The sequence below is a fragment of the Tubulanus polymorphus genome, chromosome 9 (assembly GCF_964204645.1).
Source record: "Tubulanus polymorphus chromosome 9, tnTubPoly1.2, whole genome shotgun sequence".
NCBI lineage: Eukaryota > Metazoa > Nemertea > Palaeonemertea > Tubulaniformes > Tubulanidae > Tubulanus > Tubulanus polymorphus.
The window spans coordinates 12,357,275-12,378,558 of NC_134033.1; the positions used below are offsets into that span (position 1 = coordinate 12,357,275).

At 41.2% G+C, this 21,284-nt stretch overlaps 1 protein-coding gene and 1 non-coding gene across 2 annotated transcripts in view; one reads left to right on the plus strand and one right to left on the minus strand.

Moving 5' to 3' along the window:
* Positions 1-1,224: 1,224 nt before the first annotated feature.
* LOC141910855 (anosmin-1-like) overlaps positions 1,225-21,284 on the plus strand; it is a 140,160-nt gene continuing 120,100 nt past the window's right edge. The window contains exon 1 of the mRNA XM_074801708.1: positions 1,225-1,590. Coding sequence (XP_074657809.1) covers positions 1,432-1,590 — 159 coding nt within the window. The 5' untranslated portion in view covers positions 1,225-1,431. The remainder of the gene's footprint in view (positions 1,591-21,284) is intronic.
* On the minus strand, positions 8,732-8,823 carry Trnay-gua (transfer RNA tyrosine (anticodon GUA)). Its single transcript is given in 2 exon segments — positions 8,732-8,767; positions 8,787-8,823. It is a non-coding gene; the product is annotated as a tRNA-Tyr (tRNA).

Genomic DNA, 21,284 nt, shown 5'->3' on the forward strand with positions numbered 1-21,284 from the left:
AGAACATTTCAGCATCGTTAAACGAACTCTTCCGCGTAGAATATCAGTGGCCGGTTGCACCAATCTTATATTTAAAACCAGTCTGACACCAACTTAGTTAAATAGCCAATTTTAACAACTTAAGATCGGTCTTAAAAAATTGAAGACCACTTTTGGACGTGGGCAACAGAGTCCTGAGACCAGTTGCTAACAGTCGTGGCCTAGATTTAAGACCAGTCTAAGACCAGATTTGCTCCATAGCCAATCTTACAACTAAAGACCTGTTTTAGGATTTAATACTTTTCCATAACCATAGAACTGGCCCTCTAGGTGCATGCCAGATTTTTAAAGGGGTGTGTGAGTGCACGATTTGAGGACGAATTACTTAAATTCGACATCTGGAAATGTTATTTCTTGCTTTTTAAGCAACGAAAGAGAATTTCACGATATTTATTCGTTTACTATAGTAAATTCCTGATGGTTTACAGTTTTTTTATAACGATATAACGGATGGGCACTAAATCGACACTAAATCTAGAGGAAATTATTGAGTTCATGAAATTATGGAGAATAAGTCGAACTTCTAGCCAAACTGATGAGGGTTGAAGAATATAAGATGTATACATATATTCAAATTTGCAGACGGTGAGTCAGGGAACGCGATTTCGTTTAGTTCGTCGATGTATTCACAGACGGCGCTGAGGTCGTTCAGTCTCCCGGCGGCAACTGTTGCCGATACGACTCTCTCTCTCAGCTCAAACCTGCTCGCGGAGTTGGTCAGGCAACATCGCGCGTCTACGAGCAGCCGAGAGCCGAGCTTTGTATTCAGTGACCCTATTCATCATTGAAATCGCAACTTCGGTTATTGTCGCCATCGGGGTCAGTTCTTTACGACAGTTTGGAAGAAATGACAATACGATGTATTAAGTGACCTATACTGACTACCGCTACAACAACGTTAGATGAAATGGATTAACCGCAGATCGTAGTTGTGGAAGCGATACTAGAACGGTTATTTTTTTTCCGACGCTATTTAATGCCGATAGAGATTTCCTTCTCGTAAAGTCAGGCGTGGGAGTCATACGAAAACCAACGGCTAATTGGCACCGACGAATGCTTTATCGTGTCGCGCGAGGTTCCCGTATACGTTTGTTTACCTAAAACGAAGCCGCATACCCCCGTTATTAGTAAATCGACTCAACCATCCAAAATATATTCTAAGGACGGCTTCCTGCTGATTTTATGTGCGCTTTTATTCGCAAGGGGTACACGTTTTGTAGTAGCGCAATTTTCGGATAAAAAATGCGGCCTTTTTATTAATTGATCAAACACGCACTGTGGTCGGAGCGCTCATATTGAACGCGATGTAGGATTACGTACTAACGCTCTACTTACATATATATATATTACTTACAAAAACGTGGGGCATCGTAGAAAGCAGCGGCCGCAAAAATGAAGACGCATTTTGGATTAATGGTTTTTTCTTCAGTTGTGATGATAGTATTATTGTTTCGAAGGAGTACGGTCGACGCTACCGCCGCCGGTAATACGGGTAATTCGCTAATTGCGGCACAGTGCCGGGCGAAATGTCTTCATCAAACCATCAGACATGTGAGTATATCATTGTAGGAATTTGTATTGACCATGTAAAGTGACTTCGGCGGTGAAATGTACTAATGCCCCATTCAAAATTCATTTTCATTCTACTACAAGTCTCTAACAATACCTGTCTTAAGATATAGTCTACAAATTGAAGCTATTTCGGGACGATAAACCTTCCACGGTTAAAGACTTTGAAGACTTTCAAAGTTAAGAAAGTTTTAAAGAGACCGTTAGAGAGTTTTAAAAGAAAGAGGACCGCACAGTCAAGGTTTTTTTTAAGACCGGTCTAAGCCCAATTCGGATATGTAGCTAATCTATCAATTTTAAGACTATAAGATCAATATCATTTAAGGTGGACTGTTGGACTAAAGTCACCACAGTACAATATCCATCAGTCAATATTTTCATATTTTGTACGTTGCCGCTGGAAGGAATCAGTGTTATATACTTTTAAAACATTGAAATTAATGATCGGGAAAGGTGAATCTTTTACAACCTATAATTTGTAGACAGACCTTTTTATTAGTAAATACACGCGTGTGTTTGCCAGGTTTTAGTACCGACGCCCCGGGGAGGCGGTATAGGATCGGACCGCCGCGCGTCTCAATGACGAATGGAAAAATGCGATGCATTCTCGTAGTACACTCAGCGTGGGATGATGGACTCAGAGCTCGAGGCTTCAGGAGCCGCAGCGTCGAATACACATTTTTATTCCTTTTTTTCATAATAGTTTTGCTCAGCCGTGGGACTAAACTGCTAAACAATCCCGGCGTGGTTGAGTTTAAATTTTTTAAGGTGTACTCTTTTAATACAACAACTTTATACCCAATACCAATGGGCTTCTGTTCTATGGGGTCGGTTCTGGGGTCATTGTTGAATTTGACTCAATTTGTTCAAGGCTAATCGAATTTTATCGGTTAACTCTATGGGGAACGTGTTGCACACAGTCAAAACTGAAGAATTATGTCCAGCTTGGTCCAACTATCGCACGATCTACGTAAGACGGATTATCGGATTCATGAGTCCTAATTAGATAATTGACAGTCACCAGTCTCCTGAACTGTGCGAGGAACGCCCCAGCCTGAGCACGCGTGGGGTGTGATGCGGTTATGGACTATTTGCTGTGAGATTACGCGGAAATTCACTGATGACACTCTGGACTGTGCGCGAGAGGTTTGTTTGATCAACGTGTTCGGAATTTCATCGAGACTCAATCAATTCTCGACGTATCTGTTGCTTATAGCTCTCTAACCTCAGCAGCTCCGTCGCTGTCTCCGATATTCTTCACATAATGAAGTCGTCCAAACGGACCGAAAATATGACGAAAGATTTTGACTCGCATTTACGCGTCATATTGGACGGTTAACTTTGTAAATCGAAGTCGTAGTTGACTGTCAATGGAGGTCCAATATGACGCGTTTTGAAGAGCGGCCGATTCACGGCCTTGTTCTGAAGTTTAATTGGGCAACGTAGAACAAAGTTAGACGACACATTTAGAATTGGATTAAACATGACGCGATCTGCTATTAATATTTATCAATAGCCAAAACAATGAGCGTATGAACTGGTTTTATTTTATATCCCCAGACTGTGGCCCCGGGTGGTTTCACGAACTTCTCGCTCGCGGAAGCGGCCGATTCTTACACTAGGTACCGAATAGCCGTCTGCCTAATTGTGCTTATGTTATTGGCGATGCTTGTCACTCTTGTGACGTATCGATCACCGGCGGTTCTGAAGCAGTCGCCACTGCGGCCGATGATGATGAAATTTCATTACGCATGAAGCGTCGAATCTCAGTCTCTTTCACTTAAATCTGCGCCTGTTTCCCTCGGGACTGAGACGATTTATACATGACTCATTCAACTGTTGCGAAGATCTCTGTGTGTTTACTCGAAACGCGGACGTTACTCAAATAAGACAGGAAAAATGAAGGACAAGTCACAAATCACTGGCGCCTAAACGATGCATCTCATCCAGTCGCGAATCAGTGTTGAAAACTAAATCCTGGGCCTGGTTGCACCATCATGACTTAAGTCCAAAAGTGGTCTTAAATCTTAAGACTGGTCTGAAGTCGTTTGTCGGGCTATATAACTAAGCTCGTCTTGGACTGGTCTAAAGTCCAAGCCTTGGCATGCAACCGGCCCTTGAATTCCAGGTGGTTATGGGTTCGAACCCCGATGAACCCATGCTATTCGGTCAGGGCATATTCATGTCACTGTTAACTGGCTCACTAATCTAACAACAGAAGTCTCGTGTGGCTAATTACTCTAATTGAAGTGAGTGAAATTTACCCCACGAGTTGTAACTTGATCAAGAGTCAAATAAACGGGCGACACGGTGTTAGTGGGTCCGAGTCAAATTGGACCCGCACAAAAATTACTGTGGAACCGAATCCAGAAACAAATTAAACCCACACAACTGTGAAACCGGTCCAGAGGCAAATCGTCTTGAGTCGGATGACTTTGATCAACGGATCCAGATCTTCTAACGTTGTATCCTCACAGTTCCCGATAAATCATCTTCTTCCTTGAGAGATCAATTACTGAAAATGAGTTTTATGGTGAAGGTTTTACACGGTTTTCTCACCGATAGCAAATTGAGTGTAAATGTTCGTTGTTGTCAGATTGGTTGTTTACATGATTAGCAGATTCATGTTCAACAGCTGAACTGCAAAACTGGAATATACCCCGAAAATACCATAAAACTCATTTTCCTCACGCAGATCAGACCTGAAAGATCCTCCACATACTATGAGTCAGTCGTTTTTCGAGTAAATTGTATATGCCTTTTTGATCACTTCTTTTCTCTGCAGTCCTGCTATCCCATCATCGATTCTATCTAAAAATACCCGAATGTTAAAAGAAATTCTGATTTCCCCATTCAATTTAAAACGCATAAAAACATTATTTTTTTCAGAATATTTTGTCCCCTTCGCCCATTCATTTTTTCGTGAAAAAAAACACCCGCACTCTAAACAAAGAAGGCCTCGCTGATTACGTACGATGGTTCGTCTCCGGTGTTCTCTAGCCGGTGTATATAATATGGGCAATGTCTCCACTAAACATGAAACACATGAAGATCGTGCGATCAATCTTTGAGAAAGTTTGTATACACTCATGAAATTTCTAACGTTCGTCCGACGCCTGCGTAGAAATCAAAATCAAACCCCCCTTTTCGCTCCCGGCTGGTGTGGTGGGTTTGTAAGGGACACCGACTCAGAAAATCAAACGAAATCTACCAATCAAATAAATACAAGGGTCAATCCATATTTACAGATTAAAAAAGAAATTAAACCGCAACCGGGACGAGTTGCGACTTACCCTAGGCTATAATTGACGTTTATACACGGCGCCTAGAAATTATCATTCCTAAATGACCTTTACGCACGAAACAGACGAAGTAGAAAAATGGCTGGGAAAATGGTAGATCTATTTGTAGAAGAAGAGGGTGGGGTGCGCGCGCGTCCCGTAATTACTGGTTAACGCAATGCTTCAATAAAGACTATATACGTCATCTGCATTTGAAGGGGAAAAAACGTCAAATCGATGATTATCGACGCGAGTTGAATAACTGTATAATTAATTCTCTACTTCTTTAGGATATTGTTTGTATCGAATGAAGTAGTCAAGGCCACTTAAAAATTAAGTATGAACTTCCTGGTCGAACACGACGAGTGGCTAAACTTTCAATTCTTATTCGTTTTTTCTTTCGCGAGGGTTTGGTATTTCATTAGGACAGCTTTGACGTTCAGCCGTCATTGGACGAATTTTTTGAATCACCCTCCCATGGGTTTAGGTTAGTTGAGACAAATCTATGACACCATTTGGGAGGTTGCCTGCCCAAATCCAAATGGCCCACTCGCAGAACCATTTCGATAGTGTTACACGCAAGAAAATGTTACAATGTTAAATGAACTGTGTAGAATTGGGCCCAGAAGGCTCAGTTAGTGAACATCCCATTCAAATGAAGGTAACCCTCTGTAAACTGGGCTGTGGGTATCCACACTATCGTAACAATATTGTCCGACCACTTAGCTCTTCAAAACGCAATGCAGCTAAGCGCTCCGCGAAATTCCAAGGTCGACCACTGCACACAGAGACTGGAATATAATACGAAAGGTCAGGAAATATAAACCTGACGATGCGGTGCGGTAATCATGCTACAAAATGATTAGTACATATACTCGAGTTTAACAATACTTGATGTTTACCCCTGCAGGGAGATGAATTCAATGTCGGCTGCTGATCGATCACGGATAAAAAGCACCGCGCGTTTATCCATAATACCGACAAGCTTTGGTTTATTTAGGAGTTTGATTCGCCGCCTCGTATCGAAATCCGTTCGCCGTTTCGCTCACATCAGTAATCAATGGAGCGTCTCTCTAAATGGAAACTGTTAAATGTCACTTATGTATTTTTTGTATGTAAGAGGGCCAGTGGTGTCTAACTGTTTAACATAACGGTATGACATTTCTAATAAGATTCGAACCCTTTGATAACTACCCCTTTTTCCGTACAAAATTCCTGGAACCCGAATCAAAAATCTCCATTTCATTCGAATACTATAAAGTTGCTTAAAAGTTCAACACGCAGGGAAACATGGAAACAGGTGACAGAAACATGTTTCCGAGAAATATGTTTTTATTATATATTTTTGTACGTTTTGTACGACCGGCCAAATGACTGATGAATTTCTTTCGAAAGCCTGATTGATTCAATTTTAGAATTCCATGGTCTCGCACGCTGCCCTGAATACGAATCGTCCTGAAATAGCTCGTCAGTTTTAACTATTCAATTACGGTCATTTCAAACCGACGTTCGCGCTAGCGGATGTTTAAATTGATAATCAACTAGCTGACTCGTCGATTGTCGAGTCGAAACGGTAGTTAAAGTTTAAATGAACGTTATTGTTACGGGAAGAATTGAAATCGAAAGTCGATTCATTGACTGAAATTTCAAACGCGTTGAGTCAAGGATGATTGAAGTTTCAATGTACATACACCATACACATTTCGAGTCTCTTTCTTTCGGTTATCTTCGCTCGACTGTGAGTGTCTGTCATAGTTTATTCCGGTGGTCCATCTCTGGCCAGTTGATAGTTTGAATCCTGATCGGTTGAATTTACAGATTCCGTTTTTAAATCGAAGTACATAATTGGAAATTTCGGTTTCAGTTCGTGTCAACAATCTCTCAACCAGTCTGAACCGGCTAGTGACCGATTTGAGTCTATTCTTGGCTGCTACGTACAATACATGCACATCGACTTTAAAGGTTCAAAATCTTTTATCGCCAATTTTTGGATTCTTGGTCGTTATCTGTTTTCCGAGTCGACGTAAAGTCCTCTATATTGTCTGACCCGCGTTTCGCCAGTCTATAGTCGGGCAGCGGTTGTCTCCACAGAGAACTCAGTCGCTCTACAACCGACTGTGGTACACCAGACACTTTAAGGTTCTTGGTGAAACCCGCGCCTGTAATAACTAAGATTCAATGCGCAGAAAGTTTTTTTGTCGTACTCGCGCGCGGTTGCATTCGTGGACATTTTTGCGCTCAGAGTGATTCGACGTTGTCGCTGATACAAGTTTCGCCGAGAGAATCACCACCACACCGCGCGCGGGTGATGAAGGTAGATACACCGCCACAGTACCTCTCGTCACCGCGCCGATATTCATCGTCATGTTTAACAATAAACCAAACGATGCTATATAACATAATACAATCAGCGATCGATGAGTGACGGTCACACAACAATACCACCCGAGTCAAGACACAATACTGATAAAAATGAAGCATTCATTGTTTGAGAATATTAACTCGGTATACAGCCCCCGCCGCGACCGACTCATTTATGAGAGAAAAATCAGCTACTCAGCGCAGATTAAAGCTTTTCACCTCACAGATTGCGTTAGTCATCATTTACCGTACCATTTGATACATGGTATAATGCTGGTAGCCGGCTTTTTTACTGAGAGTCCACGAATAGGGAAGATAAGATGCTCACGCGAAAAATTCCCCGGCGTGGATTCGAACCCGATGGTATTGAATCTCCTACATGCACATCCTGCCTCCTAAGGATTCGAAAGAGACCCTGCCATGCTTGATGGATTCATACCCGTCAACCCCTGAGCCAGTCTCCAGGGGCCGGTTGCATAGTCATGACTTAGATTTAAGACCAGTTTAAGATCAACTTAGTTCTATAGCCAATCTAACAACTTAAGACCATTCTTAAGATTTAAGACCACTTTTGGACTTAAGTCACGACTGTGCAACTGGCCCCAGGACATGAAATGATTGAAACGCCAATATTGATGACGTAGTGCACATCGACTCACACAGTTCTCCATAAACAACACATACAAGGTATCAATGTATAAGAAGGTTATATAGTATATAAGGGATTTTACCGCGTCAGAAAATCTGATTTTTTTTCGGTTCGTATTGTAACAGTCTCACGATGTCCATCAGGTTCGAATCCCGGCGCTACGGAGTAAGATGATGATAAAAAAACTGGGTCGGCTGTAATAAATATCACTAGCGCCATCAAACTCGACGTCCTTGTTACTCAATCAGCGAATGCTGGACAACGTTTAATCAAACGTCACGATAGCCATCAATAAATCACACGCCACGGCCATTGTTCTGCCGGTTGGAAATAAAGCTCGCGGAACGGGCAGCAGTCCACCGTCTCGATACTGACTGTCGGTTTTCGGCGGCGATCTGAAAAATTGACGTATCGTCAATGAATGATTGTGTTATATTATATACATGTGTGCGTCCTTCATATAGATTTCCCCTCGATATAAATCAGTCTGGAAATATACCCTCGCGCGGACTCTAGCTCACAAAACCATAAATAAAGTGAAAAAAAAACCCACAATAAGATGAAAAAACTAGGAGAAAATCTAATTCGACTCAAATCTATATGAGTTATATTTCAAAATCGAATCTATTGAACAGATATAACAGTACAGATTCAGAATGAATTAGTGTTCGCTCCATACATTGTGGGTTTTTCACTTTGTCGATATCAGGTAGTCACTTTCTCGTCTATAGAAACCAACGATAGTTTGAATCCTAACAGATGCACAATCTCTTTCCTTTTTTCTACAATTCTTTTAAACATTATCGGACAATTTCTTCTAAACAAAAATTTCGCCCTCGGACTGGATTTGAACCAGCGACCTAAGGAATTCAGCTATGGGGATGCCACTACAGTCCTCCGCTCTACCAACTGAGCTACCGAGGGAAGATATTAAAATCGTAACGTCTTGAAGATAAATATTTTACTGTCTCTGTTGCCAGGTGTGGATAATAGGGCCATTTATAGATCACACGTTGAATTGCAGTTTGATTTTGTTGTTTTCTGATCGTGCTGCCGTGTTCATCTCCGAGTTTACACTCTCTCCCTAGAAACCTAGTGATTGAAACGCCGTCAAAAATCCCGTCGCCTTCGCACTAGAATGCTATATCCAATTATCCGCGACCGACAAATCTAATTCTTATAGAAAGCGAATTATTTTTTACGGATGTTCTACCGCAAGTTGACTACGTCTAGCTCCTGTTGATTCGGCGGCTTACATTTTTCGTCGTCTGTCGTAACATTGTTTCGAGCAGTCGCCGACATCAAGGAGTCATTATTCCGAACCTGTTCTCACGATGTCGCCTTTAGCCGAGTGTCATTTCATCTCGGCAAAGTTCCCCCATGTATGAATACTAAACATGCCAGCTATATACACCTACGACTGCGAGAGACAGTGTCGGAGAAAACGAAAGAAAAAGGGAACAAGCCCTTCGGCGATGTATTCTTGCACTGATCAGTGACAATCATTTGGTGCTCTACAACGAGACAACCGCGTACACGACAACCAAGGCACTGATTACAGTGTCTATGTCGAAGAGGCCAGAACGGATTTATATCCATTCAACCCATAACTCATTAACCACTTTGATTAAAACCCTATATAGGCCGTAGAGGCCAAGGGTTCCATAGTCATTGTTTGGACTTAAGAGCAGGATGAGACTGTCAGATAGCCAATATAACAACTAAAGATGAATCTTAAGTCCCGACTATCGAACCGGCCCTTAAGAGTAAACTCGAATGAAGTATCTTACTTTCTAAACCAACAAACTTTCGAACCTGTTGATAGTCTGACTACAGAGTCAACTTATACCAGCTTTGAAAACGAATCGAATCGCCCATCACGCCGGAACTGAATGATGTAAATAAAAGCGGGCGCTTCCGTATTGGCGAGAAATGGCTGTGACTCAACTTAAAGTCAGTAAGGTCGAACACTTATCCATACGTATGCTCACACACATTTTAACCAGTTTGCCACTGATACTGAATAAAAGATTCAAAATATTGAAAATGTCGTCTCTGGAAACATATCGATCAGACCGAAGGCCGAGTATATATCTTACACACGACATCTCGCGCAGAATACGAATTCGTTTCTCGTTGTTTCTGACGGTGGCAAGGCGACGTCTCTTGGAAATCTCGATCACCGACTAATGAACTAATTTCCATAGATAAGTAACTATTATTTCCAATCCATACAGTATGAACGCAGCGCTGAGCTGCAGCAGCAGTACACCACACCTCGACCGGTGGCAGGCGAGCTTTTATATTAACGACCGAGGAGCTATAAATTGAGTATTGTGACGACGTTTAGGTGACAGTTTACGAGCGAATGGACCAGGTTTGGCGTTGATTGCAAGTCGTAAAGGTTATTCCTTAGTGAGTTATCTGACTGGCGGTTAAACCGGTTCACACAGAACCACTGATAATACCTGACCACAGCTCTATTGGTTCACGCGTATATCCAACGTTCGTTGAACATTCGCGTTGAGATCGGAAAGTGCCTATGTGTCGTCTTAGAAAATCCAGACCCAATTTGCCGATTGGGGGATATGGTCTTGATTTTCGTGATACACTTTAAAGTCGATCTTTTTCATTGGTCATCCGGTACTTGCCTTGTGCGGGTATTCGAATATTGCCCTTTTCAAAATATTTTGCCGCTTTCATCGGACAAGTACTGTCTAGGCAAACCCTAGGTCCTCCCCTATCTTCGAATACCGTTTCGAAAATCTAAAATTTGGTTCCAGTATTTGGTGTCAGACGTTAGGACTCTTATGCAGTTCTAAGCCATTGGAAATTCAAATTTTAGAATCCCAAATCTTAACAATCTTTGAGTCAAACAGTAACACCACCCTGGTCAAACGCAACCATCGCGGTAAATCTGCTATGGATCCGTGGCATCAGGCAGGATCTCGTTCTGATGCTTGGAATACATGTGCGATAACGATTTATTGTATATATGTATATATATACATATAAATGCGATATGTGGAGATTTTTTTTATGCGCGAAGAACTCATTTCATTTTAACCTGCGACCAACGGATTGACCGTAATGGCCATTATCGGGAAGACAAGTGAGCAAATTACTGGCCAACCACTTTATACCGTCCCCGAGAGTCGGTGAGCGAGCACTGCAAAAACTCTTCTCGACGTGCCACCGAAAAATGATTGATCGCGCCGGAAATCTTGGTAGTCTGTCCATAACGTCGCTTTTTACGTTTCCGTTTCATAGCAACATTCACGATAATGATGTGTATATACACGATAAAAATGTCGGCGATAACGATTTATATTGAACGTTGGTTTCAAACTTATATCTGCAAGTGCTTCGGGTGCCGGCTACAGTGACACCGGTGGCTAACGTCTGTGGTTCGGACCCAACTGAACCAATTCGTTGATTGGAGTTCTCCCAGTCCCGTCAGTGGTTGGATCCATATAGATCTCCGTCGCTCTACGATCCTAGTGTAATATCAGACATAGGGCTCTTGGATGGAAACACTTTCAGGACTGGGTGAAGTTAAAGTGTGATCCTGAGAAGGGACTGTAATCAATATTGCTGGCTTCTAGGTCCAGTTACACCAGTCGCCGTGCCTTAATCCAAGCAATGACCTTGAACCATACAATGCTGGTTTTAAGTTCTAAGATTGGCCGTTGAACCAAGATTGTCTATAAGAGCGGCCTTCAATCGAAGTTTAACTGCCTCCTATAAGAGCGGCCTTCAATCGAAGTTTGACTGCCTCTGGGTTATAGAATTGCGCACTTGCAGTCGCCATAGTTTATGTACATAAAACCAATTCGAATTTTGTAAATATTTAAACGTCAAAGTTACGTAATTGAACAGAGACACTGACCACGTACGTGATATAGTCTATAGATACGTGTGAAGCGTCCAACGTCAATAAATCATTAATAATACGAATCGTTTAATTGAATTATTGGTATCCAATTATCGCCTAGGATACTAATATTATCTAAGTAGTCTTTATTACGGCCATGAACGATTTTAGTAATACGTGCGTGGTGCGGCGAATGCTCGGCAGCGAACGGGCTGAGAGGAGTCTTATCCCGGCCAACCGATATATTCAATTATTGGCCATCGCCGAGACGAGTTCGTTCATCCTCTATTTATAATGCGTACATGTATACACGAATAGATTTATTAGAATTCGACCGTGACGCTCGGGGACCGTAACTGAAAGGCTCCACTTAAGATGATCGGTATATCGTATATATTGTATTGTGCCGATTGCATTAAATAGTCTTCGATATACTTATAAGATATCTTAAATAGAGTAAAGCTTGCCACTGTAGCCATCTTAGATACCTGGATGCTTTTGGAACAGCATGGCCTCATCGACAGATGAAGTATCCCAAACCTAGATTTCACGAACATTTATGACAAGCTATGTGATGAAATATATTATTGTTGAATCGTTGAATTAATTCATCTAAGATGAGAATTTTTCCATTAGTAGCTAATCATAATTTTACTGAATTCGTTGAAGTCAATGAGGAGGTTGTCACGTCTTATCGAAATTTTAGTCAAGTTGTCGACATTTATTAAGGTCGTCTTTCCTTTCTAGGACCTTTCTAGTCATTTTTTGAAAATAAATCTCAATAATTATTTTTGAGAGGATGTGCACTACGTCGTCATTATCGGGGCTAGACTGGTTGCCGGTCATCTCAATTCAATTATCTATATGTTCAAATCCAAATTACTTCACCGATCCTAAATATCATATAATTTACATTATATTATTTATTGTCGACACTATCAAGAGATATACGTTTAATACTTCAAGGCGTCAATAAACTTTAGTTTTCTTGTTCTCAGCTTGTAATTTAACATTTCTAATAATTACAACATCAGCGAACGATTCTTATACATTACATGCTTAGATTATTTCAGTTTCCATTTTACTCATGTTATAAGCGAGTGAGTGTAAGGTATTATATAGCGCGTTCACACGGCGTATCTCTCAGCTGTTGTGCTTCTGACAGCACTGTGTTAAACGCTTTACAGCGTTGCTAATCACGCTTTACTCGGGTTGAGTAATTCAATTACGCTGACCTAACGTACCCCGTTCCCCCTCTCCCCAACGCTCGCGCGCTCTTCCGTTTTCGATCGGAATTTTTGACGAGAGTTGATTGGTAATTCGTCTCGGAAAAAACTTGTCACGATCTTTTTTTTCGGGTTTGTTCTTTGTCCTGTTATTACGTAAACGACAGACAACGGATTTACTATACGCTAATGAAGTTGTCAAGCGCGCCGGCTAACATTGAATACTCCTCGGCCGCAAGATGTCTTAACATCTATTGAAGCGGAGCTTCGAGATTTCTATATTATGTTTCTTTATCCCGTAATTTCAAATATTCTATTTTCTAAACTGATCAGTGCCCCACCTGACTCCAGTGGCGATTTAGTTTGTTATGGAGCTTTCTACAACCGGCCGCTCAGCTTTTACGGCAAATAAATCAGATATAAAAAAAGGTTTTTACGGTCGTATTATGGCGGCCTAGTATACGAACCAAAAACAGAATGCAGCTCACAATATTGATGACTGCAGTATGACATTATATTTACAACAAAAAACGATACAACAAAAAACGTACGGAAAAGCTACGTAAACCGAAGTGCTATTGATGCGTCTAGAAGTGAAAAATTGAAAATCAATACTGCGGTGTGATCATAGTGTTATGTATTTATTGACCACAAAGCGGGCGCAACCGTTATGCGAGAATATGAATATGAATACTTTATTTTCTCTTATAATAAATACATAATACACACAGATATGAATAATATCTCGAGAATAGGGCATCTCCAAGCCAGGGGCTGCACCATTAGGGGAGATGCCCGACAGCAGTTATGACGACTACGACAAACAGAATTCCCGTATGGTTTTCTGATCTTGAAATATGGAATTGCCCCTCTTAGTTATTTGTTCGGAATGATTTTGATACGGTTCGATTGTGTATATCCATTACAAACCCACCACGCATTTCGGGAATGAAACGGGGGCTCCAAGAAGGTCGTCACTAGGTTTCAAGAAGTATAGGGACTCTTCGCATGAAATTATCTTCGACCGTGAACCGACAAGTTCTGACTCGATTATCAAACGTGTAATTGCGTTTAAGCGTCACTTGTTGTTTCGCTATTTCGCTGTAATCACCGGTCAGCGTGTATAATAGAGCAGAATTTATGGCCGACACTTTCTCCACACGCTGACCTCGAGGTCGCGCGACTTGCGTCAACCGCGGCGGCCATTAATCAACTCCAATTGTTGCCGGGCTCCGAGGCGTTGTAGCGTAAAATTGATCCGACGCGAAGGAAGAATGGCGTAACGCGACGGTCGGAATCTTCTGAATGCGAAAACAACAGTACCATGGATATCGCTGTCACTCTGGTCAAATACTGCCCCAAATTATACATAGGTCTGTCGCCACGTCCAAAACATTAGGCACCGACTCTTTTACCAATCGGGACGCATCCGGGTGTTTCCAATTTCACTCACTTATCGATCACGTGATCATCCGAACGTCTCCGGACTCTCCATTCTGGCGAGGTGGTTTAGTTGCGGAGTGGAGCCGTGCGGTTAAGAAGATACACGTTCAGCATAGCATTAACAGGCAACCAGTCTAGGCTCAGAATTCGACACGCCAACCAGTCTATTAGATGATAGTACAGTCGTTCTCCGATTGTGCTCAATCCGGACGTGAGTCGGGCCTAGTAGACTAATTGATATGTTTAGGCTAGAAATTAATGCTATGTAGTGAAGGCAAATGGGTTGGCTGCAATCAGAAACGCCGTTTTTGCTACTTCTCTTGGCGTATGTGACGTTTGGATATGCTCTATTGCTCCCCACTGGTACATGACCCGATATGACGACGCCGTTCTGATCCTATAACGTAGCCCCCCGTCTATACCTGGATCTCTATCGCTGACGGACACCCACTCCTCTAATCACATCTCACCGATTGTAAAAGAGAATTTAATCCCCGAGGCGCTAACATTCCACGTATAACACAGCGACGCTCGGTGACTTTTTAATTCTACAGACTGCGTAAGGTGCTTAGTGCTCCATCTTTTTCTTGCAGCGATGTCTGTTTGTATTGAAAACACCACCGACTCGGTGACATTTCTGATTTTCCTCATCTTTTCCATCAAAGCAAGGTCGTTTTAACAATAACTCTCGGTAAAGGCGGATCACGAGCGCGCACTGCCGAGCGACGGAATAAAGCCACGCATTTTGAACGCACAAAGGACTCGGCGGCCGCGATACACAAAACCGAATCGAATCTGCTAGAAGATAATAACGATAAAAAATGAGAAGAATGTCCTATATATCGATCTACGGACTGAAACTCACGTTCCGTCGATGATATAGCCGAGCGCGCGCTGCATTAATGAGGATCAGTTTTTGAATAGAGTCGCGAACAAATGATTCGGTCTCGACGGAATCGGTGACCTGCGCGCAATCTACGCGATGAGAAAAATATCGCGATCGCGAACTGTATAGCACATTGCAGCCGCCATTTCGATTCGAACTTATTACTTGTATCAAAACATGTCGCTTTCAAAATATTGATGATTCAGTCTGATCTCAGAATTGGCACATTGATGTGAGAAGATTCGTAGAGGAGCCGCGTTAGTCTGATGTAGAATATAAACACGACGAGACGAGTATTACTTTATAGGTTAACTATTTTATTTGACGCACGGGCTTTCGCTACTAATGTATAGAAGCTTCGTCAGGTGAATGAGTGATGAAGCTTCTATACATTAGTAGCGAAAGCTCGTGCGTCAAATAAACTAGTTAACCTTTGAAATACTACCCGTCTCACGAATATGAGGTGTATGCGAATACTTAGAATGGCCTCAAGATTGGTTGAAATTCGTCGTATTCGTTTTTAAGGACCTCAAAACCGATTTTGATCTTATTTCAAGTCACTTTTGCAGAACGAGTAAGTCACTAGACCGACTTCGGGCTAGTGTGAACGTTTGGTCCGTTCTATTATTGGGACGGACCAAATTAAGACCTTACTAGATAAAGTATAGTTTGAACGCGTCTGTGGAGCCGGTTGCAAGACATGGTTCTATAGTCGATTGGAATAAAAGGATTGGCTTGCCAAACTCGTCATTGGTACATTAATAAGGCTCATCTTTTGCGTCTCGAATGTGGCACTGACTCCAGACTGAAAAATCATCATTTGATACCGGGTTATATAGCTTTGTAACTACATTAAACATTCGGTTATCAAATGCCTATATATCAAACTTGAAGCTAGATTGATATACAATAAAATCGATATTTCGTGCCAAACGATAATTTCGGCCATCACGAAACTCGATCAACCGATTTTACGATATATTATAAGAGAGATGTTTAGATAGGAGAGCGGAATGCGTGGATTGGGGAGACGTGTGGAATTCGAATTTCCCCTCGTATCAGAGATCGAAACGATAAAATATTATGCAAACGTATATGAACGATATCCATCGAATCGGCGCCAGGTATAATGTGCGCACGATATGCGTTTACAAAATATGAATTTCACAATTTCGACGACCGACGAACGAAGATAAAAGTGATAGCGAATTTAATTCGGTTTTTGATCGATCGTGGTTTAACCATCGATCAAGGCAGGATGATAACGCGAAATTCAGAGCTCTATAAAATGGATAGATTCGAATTTTGCTCGGTTTCCGTGACCGCAGTGTCACAAATCCGAATCCAGTGAACTTCAGTCTGGACCGAGTTTATTCAGAGTTGAGAATCTAAGTTGACTCTGGAACTAGTTCCAGGTTGTTAGTTCGAGTGGACTATGGACCCAGATCCGCAGATAGTTTTAATATGACTCTGAATTTAGTTCCAACACAGCTGTGAGTTTGGTCACGGACTCAGTATTTTGGAGTCCACGGTTCGATATCATTCTATATCCCAGCTTTTGCTACATATCACTTTTTGTCCACGGAGTTTCCCTCAAGACGAAGACATCGATTTATTCGAATAAAGACGTTACGCAATATTTGAGGTTGATGAGCGATGTTTGACATTTTCCATCTAGATAATTGTACAGCCCAGGTACACTAATGAACGGGGATATAAAAAGCGGCTTATACAAGACATACCCAGCTGAATTAATTAGCACCGGAACGTATTCTAATGGCAGATTATTGATTTAAATGTCAATGTATCTCCGGCCGAAGAAGTCAATTTTTAATACGCGTTTTAGCGAAGAACGGAGGAAATGTGACGCGGTTTTACAAAGGCATGCTAATTACGCGATGTGTTGCGGTAGATGGTTTCAGAAAAATAACCGGGTAGAAAAGGAAGCGCTGTCTACCTTTCCCCCGTGCGGCCACATACAATTCAACCTTGACCTTATACCGCTAAAGCCATGACCTAGATTCTGGCGAGTATCGGACATTATGTCATAGCATTTCAATTTAAACAATTGCAATCGTGAATTTCGGCGTTTATTTTGTAATCAAAAATACATTTCATTAATTTTATTCAATTTTTGTTAATTCTAATAATCATTTTCTGAGATGACGTGTACTACGTCATCAATATCGGGGCTAGACTGGTTGCCGGTCATTTCAATTATCGATATATTCAAATCCAAAATAACTTGATTGATCCCTAAAATACTATATTAGTATAGTATATTTATTTTTTCATAACTCATACATACATATACATGTGCTTATATTACATTATTTATTGTCGACAACATTAAGCAATATATATATATATATATATATATTGCTTAATATATATATATATATATATATATATATATATATATATATATATATATATATATATATATATATATATATATATATATATATATATATATATATATATATATATATATATATATATATATATATATATATATATATATATATATATATATATATGTGTTATTTTCCAACAAGACGTCAATGCATGTTCGAGTTAGTTTTCATCCTAAATTATCTGACGATGATGACGCATATTTTGACGGGTTCCGTAGAACACAAACAAACAACACCAGCAGCAGACGAGCGAAGAGAACTGTTCTCTTATCTCCGTGTGACTTGTTTTTTTCTACGCTGTAATGTGTCAATCAATCTTCGTTGCTCTGAAATTTAAAACAAAACCCATTTAGCTGTTTATTTCTTCGGCGAGCGAGAACTGATGTAATGCTTTTCGAGAGGAAGAAAAATTCAAAGCTTTTAGCCGAAGTTTTAGTTAGTATATGAAAAAGCGTTTTCAACGATTTTTGTTTTATGTTTGATTTAACACGTATGTAGAAGTCGACAGATGTATGTTTGTTTTGAAGAGGCGATACTATTGATTATCGACTTGTTATATTATACTTTTGTTTATATCTATTGACTCCAATGGGCAAAAACGCTTCTGTGGCACTCGAGGGACCACTCGGCGCGCTAGTGAGCCTTCGGTCTTCCGCAACATTTAAAATAATAACTTATTCATCGATATAATTATGTACAGCAGTATGTGTGTAGATTTTGACAATTTGGCTTAGATATTTGTAAAAAGATATACCCAAGCCTAGGCTTTACCAATAGCTATAGGGGATTTCCTGAAACAGGGCAAGTCTCTACCGTAGTCTTGCAAGGCTCTTGTAGTTATAGTGGATGCGCTGGGTATGAAAGATTCTCCTCAGTTCAGTTAAAATCTATCGAATATCATTTAGAGCAAGGAGGTACCTCTATGCATGAACCAGAACCGAGATGTAGAGAAAATCCGTTGAAGTAGTTGAGGTCTCTGTTCGTGCTCGTGGAAACCTAGGAATGTTAATCAAAGTCCATCAAATGTTGACACCATCTGGTGAGAGGATGCTAGTTGTGCCAGTGAACTCTTTGCGCACAAAGGAGAACTCGCGTCTTTAGCAACACATTCCACAAAACTTTCATTCGCTGATAAAAAGCTGCATCCAATTTAATTAAAAGGGAGTTACGTGGATGTTCTGTCGAGTCGGGCGTGTTTGGTTGCTGTTGTTAAACCGGATTCAGAACGAAGAAGAATAGATCTTCTATTCGAGTCGGGCGAATATCATTAGCTTCGTTCGTCAGAGGCACTGGTATATATATAGTTCGTGAAAATATATCCTGAAAACTGTTATTGCGATTTGGTTTGTTATATTCCCGGCGTTTGTACATAACGAAGTATGAACGTCGACCAGCTGTGCGAATTGACAGTGCTTAGCGAGTAGAAACACGCATGTCCCGGCACCCCGGAGAGGTTCGTTGCTGCCTGGTTCAGTTATAACCTTATCGCTTGCTCCTTGCGTTCGCATACTTCTCCCCCGAGCTCGGCATTTATCGCCTCGCTTCTTATCAACTGATAAAACGCAGCGCCCCCTGGTGGGCCGTACAAACCGAAACAATGATTCGCCTGATCTCGCGCGTAAATAATTTGTTTATAAAAACTTTGTATCGGTGCTCTCTTCGCCTATGGTTCAGTCATCGAATCATTTTTCGATCTATGAACTTTTCTCTATATAGGAATAAAAACTGATGAACATCAATAGAAATGCCTCGAGCAGATTCAAACGAATCGCACGTATGCATATCTGCCTGCCTGTCTCTCTGTCTGTGTATAATATACGTATAACCTTTTCATGTAATTTTGTTTTTGGCTGATCATGTGTAAAAGTGATGGCGAGCGGGTAATCGTAACAGTCTGAGTTACCCGCAGTTCTCGAATGCTCTCAAAGAGCTTCGGGCCATATTTTGCGTGACATTTTTCTCAAATATATTTCACAACGTAAACATATATTACGTGTTTATGTTATTCATTTATCTGTATTTTATTCGCATGAATGAGTTCGCTTCTGGTTTTCGCGGCAAAGATAAGCGGATATACGAACGAAAAATATTCCTCTATAAAATTCTGATCAGGTTGAATTTATAGAAATGAAACCTGAATATTTCGACTGTCGACTTACAGCCATCAATCATTCTTCTGGCCATTCCATCTGATGGTGGCTGTCAACAGTCGAAACGTCGTGGTTTCATTTGATAGATTGTATCTGATCAGATTTATATATTATGAAATTTTCTCATTTACATATCTACAATTGACGAGGATTGTTTTATTCGGCAACGTAAGATTAGTATAGGCCTATAAAGCCTCGTTACACACCTCCCCCATATCCTCAATACCGGTAAAGTCTATGTCAACCTGAAAGCTCTCTTCGTGTTGACTGTGGACTGGGTAATGTGTTTGATTTCACGCTGAGCTCACGGGGAAACTTAACACCAGTTAATATTAGAGATTCGTGAAATATGATAACCGCCATTCAACTCGGTGACTATAGCCAGACTTTTTGACCCGCTGCGTTTCATAATGAAATCGTAGATTAGAAATCAACGCCGATATACGTGTTGTTATCTACTGGCCATTTTTAGCGATTGGAGCACCTTTCGCGACGACGTCGTTCGCATACAATCGAAGCTATAGTATACTAGAGCGAAAAAGATAAGGCGTCCCCCAGGGCAGCGTACTTAGACCATCGATGTTTTCTCGCACGGGTCAAATACCGGTAACTCTGTATATCCGTGGACCGGTTTTAGTGGGCGTCCTATAGTCCTATAAAGTAGCATAGCTGGAGGATATTACTATGGTAACGGAAGGCTATTGTCGGCGACGAGCTAAACCGGTTTTGTGTATTGGTATTTACAAGAGGGTGCACTTTGATATTAACCCGTTAATTCCGGTACCGACCGAGACATTTTGTAATATGATTAATTACTCATCAGGCAGATATTAGGAAGACATTGCGATGGTTTTATTGAAGAAACTCGGGTTAGAGTGAGGAGGATAATTCCGTAATCGTGAAAGTCAAATAACGTGAATAAAATCTAAGTACATAGAATGCATGTAAAGTGTCTGATTCGTAGAATCGGTGTATTCTTGTTTTTGTTCCGTTTTGCTGCTCTAGCGGGTGCTGGTGTGTCTGGGTTTTTATTCGTCATACTATTTCATATCTAATGTCCTAAAATGTACTCGCTCATCAAACGTCAGTCTAGTTTAAATACGTCAACGGTCGGAGTAATGCTTCCTCTGAGAGTTCGTCAGCCTGGTTCATATATGAGGTGGTATTTTTGACATCTCCGATGTTGACATATCTCGTTTTATTCGCGTTCGTAATCGTAACACAAACATTGCCACGGCGGTTTTGCGCCCGAGGGTCCACTCTCGAATCAACGCCGGCTTTGTTATCGCTAGTTGAACTCTCTCTCGGACTGCGCTATTGTCCGGCGATCGAATGCCTCAGTTTACCGAGTCGGGAATTCCTATGTCGAGTGCGCTCGCTGCCGAACTC